The following is a 12,562-nucleotide window of genomic DNA, read 5'->3' as shown; positions in this document are numbered from 1 at the left end:
AATTTTTACTACCTAGTTCATTTATTTCTGGTAACTATTTTGGGGTTTAATAAAAAATGAAAATCAAAATGGTTAACTTGGATCATATAGCCACAAATGTATTAAGTGAAATACTGAGATTTTGGATCAGATTGCATGGAATGTGATGTATAGCTATTATGCTTAAATTATGGTTTTGTGTCTTAAGTCATATAAAACTGTCTTAATTTTTTAATGTGTTCAGTTCAACTGGTGTTCAGCTATTTTGTGGGTCTGGGATACTATCCTCAATTAAAAACTAGTTACCAAAAGTGCAAAACCTCACAACAAGAGGGAACTAATTTTGATCTCATCAGTTGTTACACTACAAAAGTAAGATTCTAAGCCATGGACAAAAAAGTTTCCTTACGGTTAGGTCTGAAATTATGAAGAATTTATGGAATTGCAGATTAAGTCTTAGCTACTTGGAAAAAATAATTCTCTGCACAGCTCCCAAATCCATCTACTATACTGTACACTCACATGAAGGTGGGGGAAATGGTAGTCTTTGCACTGTTCCTGGAACAGGAATCAAGGTCATTATGCACCTAACAGTTATTGGATACAGGCTGAAATACAGGCTTTCTTAATATAAATGTGCAGCTTCATTTTAATGAAAATACAAGCTAAAGTCCAAATTGTGGAATGTGGCTGAGTGGCCCCTATACTTACAATCAATTCTGTTCATCCTTTTTCTGTAACTATGTTGTTGCTAACCATTTCTTTGCACTTCATTTCCTAAATAAAGGCATTGCAATACTTACGGAAGCTGTGCAACCATCCAGCATTAGTGTTAACAACCCAACATCCAGAATATAAAAGAATTACAGAGCAACTTGCAGCTCATAATTCATCCCTTCGAGATATCCAACATGCACCTAAGCTGTCTGCTTTAAAACAAGTAAGTAGACTTGCATGTTGTGCCTTATATTTCCTATATGTGTCTCTACTGATGTTACAACTTAGCAAGTCTTGTTTATGAGTTCATCAATATGAAAACTGATCTTAAAACTCCTAGTTAAATAGCACATGAAATAGAGTACAAGGGGTTTTTTAGGCATATGTCCTATTTTTCCTGTTAATTCGGGGGGGGGGAGCACAAGCTTGCTTCAAGGTGATGATTACATAATTTTTGCTACCTTGTCCAAAACTTATTTTTTATTCTGTGTCTTACTCCTGTCTCTGTTGTTACAGAAAAACTTTTTTCCTATTTAATATACAGGAGACTATTAGCTTGATAAAGTTAGATTGCATTACATACTTAAATTCTACTGTAAGTAAAGCAAAATGAAGAAAATTACTATTCTGTCAACTCTTAAATTTTTCATACTTTGACAGGGAAGCCAAACTTTGCATTATGTCATTTAAGTGACTGTTCTTTACAGACTTCCTTCTGTAGTTTATTCTTTCTCTTATTTCTACTTTTGATAGTCTATCAATGTCAATATTTACCTGAGATCTACTGTCATTTTGATGATACACTTTAATGCTCTTTTACTTTAAGCTGCTGCTAGACTGTGGTTTGGGGAATGGTGGATCTTCAGAAAGTGGTACAGAAGCTGTTGTGGCCCAGCACAGAGTACTTATCTTCTGTCAACTTAAAAGCATGCTGGATATAGTGGAGCATGACCTTCTCAGACCTCAGTTACCTTCAGTTACTTACTTGCGACTAGATGGCAGCATACCTGCTGGTCAGAGGCATTCCATTGTTTCACGGTAAGCATATCCCTTCATAACCAATATAAGGCCAACTGTAATGAGCTATAGTATTTATTTGGTACAAAACTGTTCTTTTGTCTGCCTCGAAGTTGAGATTCATAAATTCATTATTTAAATGAAATTTACCATGCTTAACTTTTTTGTATGCAGGTTTAATAATGACCCATCTATAGATGTTCTTTTGCTCACCACTCACGTTGGTGGATTGGGACTTAACTTAACAGGGGCTGATACAGTAGTATTTGTGGAACATGACTGGAACCCAATGAGAGATCTGCAAGCCATGGATCGGGCACATCGCATTGGGCAGGTGAAAAACTCTTAATTACCCCTAAGTTTTTTCCCCTTGCTGAACTCCTTCAAATTTCGGTAAAGTTGTAGCACATAATGAAAGTGATGTCTGGGAGTTTGTACCATGCTTCCATTGATACTGCTTTCTTGCAAATATGCCAGATGTTGAAGTGTATACTTTCTTATCCTATCTTGAACTTGGTATGCCTTCTTGTCTGTGCTTCCTGAGCTGCTGAGGAGAGGCCAGGGAGAATTGCCCTTGAGTGGAGGAAGAGATGCAACTGAGACAAAGAACTGAAGAAAAGCCCCACGGTGTTGTCCTCCTCTGACACCTGGACAGGGAAAGAGTGAATGCTGTTAGTCTCCACCTACAGCTGTAAAAAGCAGTGAATTATTAACTTCCTGAGTACAGATGCAATTGCATGTGCCTCTACTCTGCTGGCATGCTCTCATTCTTTTCATCTAACATCAGTCAGACTTACTGAGTACAATCACTAAAGGGTAACTCCAAGCCAAACTGCTTTTAGACTGTCCATGTTGAATACTAAAAGGTTATGCTTTCTTGTATACCTAAGATGGTATTTTTTAGCTAAGTATGCTTTTTTCTTTCAGAAACGTGTTGTTAATGTGTATCGCCTGATAACCAGGGGAACTCTGGAGGAGAAGATCATGGGTCTTCAAAAGTTCAAAATGAATATTGCAAATACAGTGATCAGCCAAGAAAACACAAGCCTACAGAGCATGGGAACAGAACAGCTTCTTGATCTGTTCACTCTTGACAAGGTAAAGAACGATTTTTACAAATACCTACCAAAAATAGAGTAAGCTCAGGGAAAAACTTTGCTTTGAAATGTAAAATTTAATCAGATGAACACTTGGAAGTTGGAATGATGAATAGTACGCAGCTCTCTGAAAAAGAGGAGAAGGGGTGTTTTCCCAAAAGTATCATCAGATTTGGAAGAATTTAATAAATTCTGAAAACATTGTTCTGTATATTAATTGATCTATTTTCTTTTGAGAAGGATGGAAAAACTGAAAAAGCAGATACCTCTACCTCTTCTGGGAAAGCATCAATGAAATCAGTACTCGAAAACCTTGGAGAACTGTGGGATCAAGAACAGTATGACACTGAATACAGTCTTGAAAACTTTATGCATTCATTAAAGTAACCATCATATGTTCGTAATACAACTGCTGCTAGTTCACGTATTTTTCTGCTGATATTCAGCAAACTTCATATATAGTGAACCTTTAGCTTAATGTGTAAATAGACTTATTGAAAGAAGAATCTTCAAAAGACTGGCACTGAGTAGTGTCACCTGTTTCACTGGGGAGTTACTCTGTCTTAAACGTTTGCACTGTATAAAAACTTTAAACATTGTGAGGTGGTTTGAATTTTACTTGTTCTGAACGGCTGCAAACTCTTACTTGGTAGAAGAATAAAACAAAGCAAGTTTTTACATGTGTTAAGCAAGTGTTACTTCTGTTTGAAGTCAAGTCCACCATTATTTCTTTCTGTATCTATAATAGTTTTGTACAGTTGTTTCAGTGAGTACTTCAGGTTGTTCAGTGTATGTTTTTCTTTTAAACACAACTTGCTTTTAGGGTATATTAAAAAACAATTTTCAACTTAAACTTTCATTCAGATCATTTCAGGACTTGTATCACCAGAGGCAAAGCCTAGAAGCCTTGAAAGTATTGAATAATCAAAGGGCACTAGGTATGTGCACCCACCTTTGTATATTGAGTATAAATATATTATGCTCTTCAGTCTTTTGACACCATCTTGAGAGAACAGCTGACTTGAACTTTTTAATGTAATGAGCTATATTAAATACAGGTAATGGCCTATTTGAGGCCATGTTTGCATCCTGTTAGCAAGGGTGTACTTTTTTAATTTATCTATAAGGCTAGAATATAGCCACTTTGAGAGATGCATGTATTCAGTATGTTTCAATCCTATATATTTTTTGTAACTAAAAGAAGAAATTAAATATACAGACAGACATTTTCCAGAAGTAGATTTTACACTGTCTAGGATTCTAAAATCCATGCTAAAGTGACTGTTTACTAAACTGATGCATGATTTAAAGCTTCTTAAAGGAATAGGGAGGACTTTTTTCTTTAGGAGGAAATATACATAGAAATACCTACATTCAGTTTGAGGGAATTGAATAGTTGAAATTGTGTAACAAAGCTAGTAAAAGACTTTAATAGCAGTGAGTGAGAATAATATGGCTGTATGTTACACAGCTTTTTATAAAAGGGAGGCAGTAGTAAAAGTGTGTTTCTAGATGTGCATATGTACCAGTATATGCACTTTTTATAAATATTAAATTATAGATAACTTACAGCAGTTGTCTGAATACACAGAATATATGTATAAATATAAAACCTAAGGTTTGTAGCTTGCTGTGTGCTTAAGCATCAGAGCTTAAAAACCACCAGAGACCTCAACTATGTAAAATAAGATTGTTTTAAAACAATATATATAAATCAAGACTGTTCTGCAGCATTGGAGATGAATTAATGTCACATTTCAGTAGTTATGAACTGACATATTGTAACTAAATTAGCATTCCATGAAAATAAATAAAACTGGGAATATATAACTTGTATGTTGTGTATGTTCATGTTTAGGGTTTTTTTTCTGTAGAGAAGACTTTCACTGTAGCTGACTAGGTAAAAAACTAATGCATTTGGAAGTTACAGTTGGATTACTAGTGTTAAATTACTTCAGTTCTACCTTCATACATAGAATTTTTCTGTTGTGCTTTCAACTCATAATCCAAGCAGGGGGACAGACAAGATGGGGCTTGGTGTCTGTCTGCAGAGAAATTTAAAGTTCTGGAATACTGCGTACTTCAAGATAACTTGGTGCAGTAAACTGGTGATAGTGCCTAGAAATAACAAGATGTTTGAATAAAGAAACCTCTTATGCAGTGTTTTATGACTAAATATGTTTTTCTTTGAGTTTTATTAGTTGCAGTGGTAGGAGACTGGCTTGTGTTGGAGAAGAAATGCACAGCAAAGGACTGCTTTAAACCAGTCATCACATTGAGGTTGCTATGCAACCATAATACTCTTAGTGATGGCTCTCTTGGATATGACATCAAAAAGACTCCTGCACCTGGAAAATGGTGGGGGAGTGGAACCTAGAATAATTTTCCAGATTATTATACATACTGACTGGTCTTAAGTGTTCTGTGAATTAACACTTTCAAAACGGAAACGAGCAGGAACACTGCACTAAGTATATAAAAACCATTTTTAGTTACCTTAATATTTGACTAATAGCTTTTCTATGCCTTCTAAGCTGGCAGACCATTTACCGTGATCTGTCTTGTTAGTGCAGTGTTCTCGGTGCACAAACTGGATTCACTTACAGCAAAATTCAAGCAAGAAATATGCACTTGGAATGCCTCTAACTGCCTTTGACCTGTTTAATGGGTATTCAGCTGGATCAGACCAGGGTTTGGGCTGAAATAGAAAAGCTTTTTTATTTCTAGGCTCAAATAAAAACTTCAAAGATAGAGCAGGGATGTCAGGTTCTCAGTACCAAACATTTTGCTCTACAGCTCTGCCCCTACTGCAGTGTACTACTTGCTAACGAAGAGATAGCCCAACCTGTGAACTCACAGCATGTTCAGTCATTGCAGGCCCCAAAAACATGACCCATGAGTAGAACCATGCATGCCCAAAGCTTGATGCATTGTGTGTAACTTGCACTGAATTACTAGTCTATCTTAATTATTTAATGGCATCAAAAGAACACCAATAGTCACCAAAGCCAGACCTCCAAATTAATGATGTAGTCCTAGATTCAAAGCTTGCTAATTTGTGAACACTAAGTCCCTCTTCCTGGTGACCACAGTCAAGGCTAGAAGAACTGCTTTGAAACAATTGTATACATAATGGTGCTTTTCAACCAACCTTTAAGACTCCTTGAAATTTACTTGAAACTAAATGGAAAACTATCTTCTGCAAACATGCACCAAGTCTGCATAAACATGCCTTCTGAAATGTTTGTTAAACTAAGAAATCAGTCTGACAAGTCTGTCCTCCTCCATGCATATCACCTTTGGAATCCATTTAAGCAGGAAGCTGCTTTCTTCCTGTGAATGTAGTTAGAACTTTTGTGGGCAGGGTTTTTTATCCTGCTCCCTAATGCTTTTGGAGGTTTATTTCAAGCCTGCTGTGAAATGAAAATTACACTAAAGACCCAAGGTATTTGGTTTAACTCAAATTAGTTCAAATTTAGTCTTTTTTCTTAGTCCTTTGTACTAAATGCCCATTATCTGTAGAAAGCTTATATTTTACCTTAAAACTGCTAGATTTAAAGACAAATGCTTACCCTTACCATTAGCGGTATCCCCCACTTTACTACCATCCCATGGTTCTGCAGGTTACTAAGGTGATGAGCAAGCACATCCTTCGAAGTAAGTCTTAATTCAAGCAGAAGTAGGGCAATTTAAGCCATGTTAGGAACTGTGGAAAACTTCCAGGATGAAAACATGTTCATATATATAAGATTTTATTAACTTACAATTGGCAAATAATGTAGTGTTAAATACAGCTAGGCATGCAGTGTTAAATAGCTTTGGCATAGGGCAAGCTTCCCCTCACTACAGGAAAGATATTGAGGTGCTGGAGTGTGTCCAAACAAGGGCAAGAAAGCTGGTGAGGGGCCTGGAGCATGAGTCTTATGAGGAGCAGCTGAGGGAGCTGGGGTTGTTTAGTCTGAAGAAAAGGAGGCTGAGGGGAGACCTTATCGCTCTCTACAACTACCTGAAAGGAGGTTGTAGTGAGGTGGGTGCTGGTCTCTTCTGTCACGTGGTTGGAGACAGGACAAGAGGAAACAGCCTGAAGTTGCGGCAGGGGACGTTTAGGTTGGATATTAGGAAAAAGTTCTTTACTGAGAGGTTTGTCAGACATTGGAACAGGCTGCCCAGGGAAGTGGTTGAGTCACCATCCCTGGGAGGTATTCAGAAAGCACATAGACAAGGTACTTCAGGACATGGTTTCGTGGGCATGGTTGATGGTTGGATGGACTCAATGATCTTGAAGGTATTTTCCAACCTAAATGATTCTGTGATGCTGTAATACCTGACTTGTGGCTGGTGATAAGTTGCTTTGTAATCAAAAGCTTGGAAGCTGCAGTTTTTTCTTTAATCTAAGCCAAGCAGGGAGATGCTTTATAGTAAAAGTTAATTCACATTTTAAATCACATTTAAGCAAGTTACTTCAAGGGCAGCTGAGTATAAGCATTCTTATAGAGATGATTATTCATCTAAATTCTTTCAGTGTCCTAGTAAAAGACAGGACCTTTGATTTTGTGTTAGACACTGTAATAGTTGGCTGCTTATTTTCTAGTGACTTCACTAGTTCTTCAGTATTCTCCTCCAAACAGGAGCTTTGGCAGTATCTGTTCAGTTAGTTACGCTTTATATTTAAGGCTAACTCACTGTTCAGGAATCAAGCTTTAGTTACTACTACAGCAGCCAATACCAGAATCAAACCCTAATGAAATGGGGGATTCTGCCCAACAAAGGAAATTCCCGATTGGTGTGTGAGACTGACAAAACTATCCTCTCCAGTACAGGGGTGCCACTCTACTGGGAGGTGCTCCTGCAAGGGCCATACAGCAGCAGGAGCTCTAACTTCACACTGACATAACTCACAGTGATCTTGGGTGTGACACAAGGGGGAGATGCATTTCTTCCTTCTGCTGCGTGCATGCACAAGCAGAGCTTTCTGCTGGTATGATGGTGGCACTGGGGGAGGGCAAGTACTAAAACAGTGAGCACATCTCAAAAACCAAAATGGCAATCCACAGATTTAGAGCAGGATTTCAGTCCTCTCCATTCATAAACCTTATGCAATAAACAATAACAAAAACTTAATTTTCTTCTATTTCTCACAGTAAGGTATGTCTAATTTAACATGGAGAGCAGAAGGTTGTGGCAAGCACCTATGTATCTTTTTTTTCTTGGTCAACAGCTAAATATACTATGTTGAACAAGGTTGGGTTTTTTTAATGACCTTCCTCACCAGCCTCTTGAAGTAGGGAAGGATCTCCATCTCTGTAGCACTGTCCCTTTTCTTTATTACTATATTGTCCAAAATTTAGCAGTTAATAAGAGCTTGGTTACCATCTTAGTGCCTTGGGATTAACAACTGCACGTGCCTAAAGCAATCAAAATCTTAGGAACAGCTTAGGAAAGCAAAATGTTTTAGTACTCTACTCAGCATTTTAATATTGTTTAAATGCTACGTTAAGTTGCTTAAGTTTTGATGTTTATAACTGTTCAGTCACAGTAGTCCTGTGCAAGGAGGAAACTATGAACTGTATTTACCCTTGTTCAGGGTGAGAAAAAGGTGCTTCTATAGTGCAAATGCTTCTGTAAATTAAGTTTTATATCAAAAACTTGCACCTGATGATCTATGATGAATTCCACAAATGCACAGGCTTCCAGCTCTTACTGCGGAGAACTGTTTTGGGTTATTTTTTTTTTTATTACACACAACTGTGCATTTATTTGCAAGGTATACTACTGGAACCTTGAAATGACATGTCTTCACATTTTATTTGTATTCCCTCCACAACGAATGCACAACAAAGGGTTTAAAAGGGAATTTACTTCCTATAGAAATACTAAAGAAGAGTTAAATATGAGTGAAGCTGAACAAAGATTACCAAGACACACAACCTCAACAAGAAAAATGAAGTTACATGGGCTTAAGGTATGTAGCCCATCCTAAAAAGACTTGCTTACTGACCAGAAAATGCTCTTGCTGCTGAGATATGCTGTGCTTTGGAACACTTGTTTTCAGGTAAAAGAGAAAATGTGCGTTGTCTTTTTTTTATTATTTAAAAAAACCCAACCAAACAAAAAAAACCCAACCAAACAAACCCCAAGAACAAGAGCTATCCATTCTAGGGAACAACCCTGTATGGACAAGAGCTAGACTGGGTGACCTAAGACATATCATTTAGCTTTTATTTCTGTTGAAAAACCCAGTTCTGTTTTATTGGCTCAGGAGGTTGATTTTTGTCTTTCCCAGTAAGTGTACTAGGCCCATTGGGATCTTGTTTGTTTAATGCTAAACTGCAATAGATCTGCAAGACAACAGAGTTAACTCTCAATAGTTGTTCTTTGCTAAAGTTAAGCCATTTTTATGAACTTCTTGTAGACACAGGGATTCAAACTTGCAACTTTACACGTCCATTTAAGTTGTACCCAGCCAGCATTGCATCTGCACAGACCAGCACACATGAACATCAACATTTCAAACACTTAAAAATCTTCTGCTTCACCTATCAGTAGAGCTGTGCAAACATATTTTAAATAGATTTAGTACTTTCTTTTTCAATTTAAGTGAGTTTTCAAGAAAGTGCAGTACATCTCATGAAACGCTATTTCAGTAAAATTAAGGTCTCTATTGGCACTGGTTGGAAGGAGTTAAGACCAGGAGGCCCATCACTTAAAAGCTGAAGTCTTTTGGAACAGTGATTTGTGAATTCTCAGAGTAGTCAGTATAAAAATAGGTCTCTGGTACCTTAAGTCAGGAACTGGAGTTTAGTAGATTTGTCTTTTTACTACATTTACAGAGGAGGGCCAAGGCTTAAGGAGAAATATCACCTCTTCGTCTCACAAGGGACTTCTAAAACTGAGATAGTGAGATACTCAGGCACTATAATGATTAGCACCAGAAGCAGTCAGTGGGGGGAAAAAAAGCCATCTTCAGAGAAAGGTTTGAATTCTGAGCAGTAAAAGCTGTACGAAAGGCTTAGGATCGTACTGTGCAAAATAAGAAAATGAAATACTGATCTTATTAAAAAAAGAAGGTTAAGGAGGGACTGCATGTGGTCATAAGGTACTTGCACAAGGGAGCCACATGAAGTTCAACTTTTACCTAGAGCTTTCCAGGCACAGATGTTGTAATCACAGATAAGGGTAGGGTGCTTTCACTATGCCCATGTAAGAATACCCACCATCACACAATGAGGTTACTTGCTCACTCCTTCATAAAGTCAGGAATGATGCTCATGTTCTGATTAACGAACAAGTATACCAGCCACCAAGTTCAGGTTTGAAAATTACACTTCCAAGAAAATGGAAGACAACTATAAAAAAAGATACATTTCAGATACTACTGTTGGAGCTTTCAGGAGAAAGATTTAAGCTGCAATATGGCAAGGACTGTAGTTTCTATAGATTCTGATAGATTTTTCTCTTATCAACTAGAGCCCATCCAGTTCAGAGACTCCAATTGCCTCTCCAAGTGCTAACATTGCCATGCCAGCTGAGTGAGGTGCCACCCTCAACCATCATCACTTTGAACGTGTCACTCCTCACACACTACCATAATTCTCAAGACTGGTGCACCACTGCTCTGTCATTAAAATAAACTAGAGGAACATACAGCTGAATGGGATGGGAGGGTGTTTTTCAGAATTTGAAGCTTCTGCGCAGATAAACAGTCCAAGATTCTATGCAAAAATTAGTAGATCTGCTGCTTACACAAACAGGGCTAAGACTGAATTTACATCGACAAAAAGTTGCCACTTAAATCCATTTTAGTATATAAATATGTGAAAGACTATACAAACTCTAATGCTAAACTATGCCAAATCTTTAATACCTTAAATGGAAGAAAGGAGTAGCTGAAGAAACAAAGCAATTAACACCAGATAACACTAGGGAACTCAGACATGGATTGAGGAACTTTGTTAGGATATCTTTTCCTTTCCCTCCCCCAAACCTTAAAAAAGTCACACACTCAAAACTTGTGCTATTTTCTTAGCTCTATGATGTGGATAGCTAACTCAGTGTTGGGTGTCTGTCGTTAATTTAGCAAGTAATCAACAAACATATGCTCTTACAGATGATGACCTGCAGTATTTTCTTTTGAAGTAAAATTCAGGTCAGGATTTGCTAAGTTGTAAGAGGAAAATTCCACATACTAAAGGAAAACATATTTCCCTTTTTAGACAAGGGAAGGAAGTCGATCCAGAGAGCAGCAACTTCAAACCCATAAATTCAGACTCGGGTACAAAAACTGCAGGAAAAGTAGGGAAGGGTGAAGTGCAGAAATGAGGAGAAAGGAAGAGTAATACGTTGCATTGTGCCAAAGGGCTGTTCCAGGAACGCGGCAAATTGAACTAATCTGCAGTTCAGTCAGAGGCTCAGAAATAGCTGAGCTATCGGAACATGCTGGCCACATCTCCAATACACTCCAGTTCCAGGGGCCTTTACAGGGTGATGCTGCACTGTCCGTGCCAAGTCTGTGCCTGCCAGAGATTTCCCATATGTCAGAGTAATTACATTTCATAGTTTATGCAGGCTGGCTGCTTAGATAATCCATCGAGAAAACAGGAATACTTATCAGTATACTGGCAGCAAGTGAATTGAGGGGTTAGCTGTGGTACACTTTTTGCTACTGTTTCTGTGTTATTTCTCTTTGAATAAATATTGTTCTCTCCAGATACACGTTTATGTATTCTGACCCTGTTTCGCATGACTCATGCTGCACTTAGGGCAATTTAATTATCAATCACAGCCTAGCATCCTAGAAATAGAGACTTCAAGTAGAAATGAAGAGCTAATGCAGATGTTCAAGTCTAACTGCTTTTGCAAGTTAGTAAACAAAGCTTGAGAAAGAGTCAGCTGAATTGTACATGACCACTGCCATAGCCAGAGAAGGAAGACATTAAAAAGACATCAACCCCCAGAAAACAACGCACTCTGATTCCTGCCTCTCTTCTGAATCAGAGCTACTTCACTTAGGAACAAAATTGACTTTGGACTCTGTACTACCAAAACAAGTGTGGCTTTAGGAAAATGCTGCCCTGTATTTTGGTCTATTTCTCCATGCTGCCCATATCTCCACTCAGTCCAAATCATGAAACACTTCTGGGATACTCGCAACTGTTCACCCTTGGTGCCTCTATCTTCCAAGTATCATCACTCATAGAACACAACAATCTTGTCAACCAAACCAAAAGCACTGAGGTGCTATTTCCTGTTAATTTGGAAGCTCTGGATACCTATATAAACATAAGCAAAGTTCATATCTGTGTATAAAGTCAAAATACTGTCCATACTCATATTCAGGACAAATCATTTTCAAGAGACTGCAGAGAAAAAGCATCATGCACACTAACCAAACCAACAGTCAATGCCAGCCCACCAGTGTGTGTCTTTGCCATTAATTTAATGCTCACCCACTTAGGCATCATATCAGTTAAAATTATCAGTTCATTTGCAAGCTGGAAATGACAATGTGACAGAATTCAAAGTTGATACTTCTTTCTTTGCTGCCCTGGTAAGAGCTGCAAGATGTGATCAGCATTTCAGGCTTCTTACAGCCAGTGCAGCCAGCAGTAGTTAATTATTGTTTATAAAATGCAGAACTGTGTGTTCTCGCAGTTACATCACTCTTTGGCTGTGCCTATTATTTATCAGCTGAAGGGTTAGGCAGCAAACAAAGCAAGAAGAATGAGAAGGAAAAAAAAAACATGACAGTTTAC

General features: G+C 37.9%; 1 protein-coding gene across 3 annotated transcripts in view; it reads left to right on the top strand.

Annotated features, from left to right (window-relative positions):
- Nucleotides 1–4,644, top strand: part of BTAF1 (B-TFIID TATA-box binding protein associated factor 1) — a 50,926-nt gene extending 46,282 nt beyond the window's left edge. For all 3 annotated transcript variants that reach the window (XM_049811111.1, XM_049811110.1, XM_049811112.1), the window contains 5 exons: nucleotides 767–919; nucleotides 1,523–1,734; nucleotides 1,888–2,047; nucleotides 2,641–2,811; nucleotides 3,051–4,644. In XM_049811111.1, the coding sequence (XP_049667068.1) occupies nucleotides 767–919; nucleotides 1,523–1,734; nucleotides 1,888–2,047; nucleotides 2,641–2,811; nucleotides 3,051–3,197 (843 nt within the window). In that variant the 3' untranslated portion in view covers nucleotides 3,198–4,644. The remainder of the gene's footprint in view (nucleotides 1–766; nucleotides 920–1,522; nucleotides 1,735–1,887; nucleotides 2,048–2,640; nucleotides 2,812–3,050) is intronic.
- Nucleotides 4,645–12,562: the final 7,918 nt, after the last annotated feature.

This window comes from Accipiter gentilis, chromosome 9, assembly GCF_929443795.1.
Source record: "Accipiter gentilis chromosome 9, bAccGen1.1, whole genome shotgun sequence".
NCBI classification, from domain to species: Eukaryota; Metazoa; Chordata; class Aves; order Accipitriformes; family Accipitridae; genus Astur; species Astur gentilis.
The sequence above is the reverse complement of the archived record's forward strand: the minus strand, read 5'-3'. Positions and strand labels throughout refer to the sequence as shown.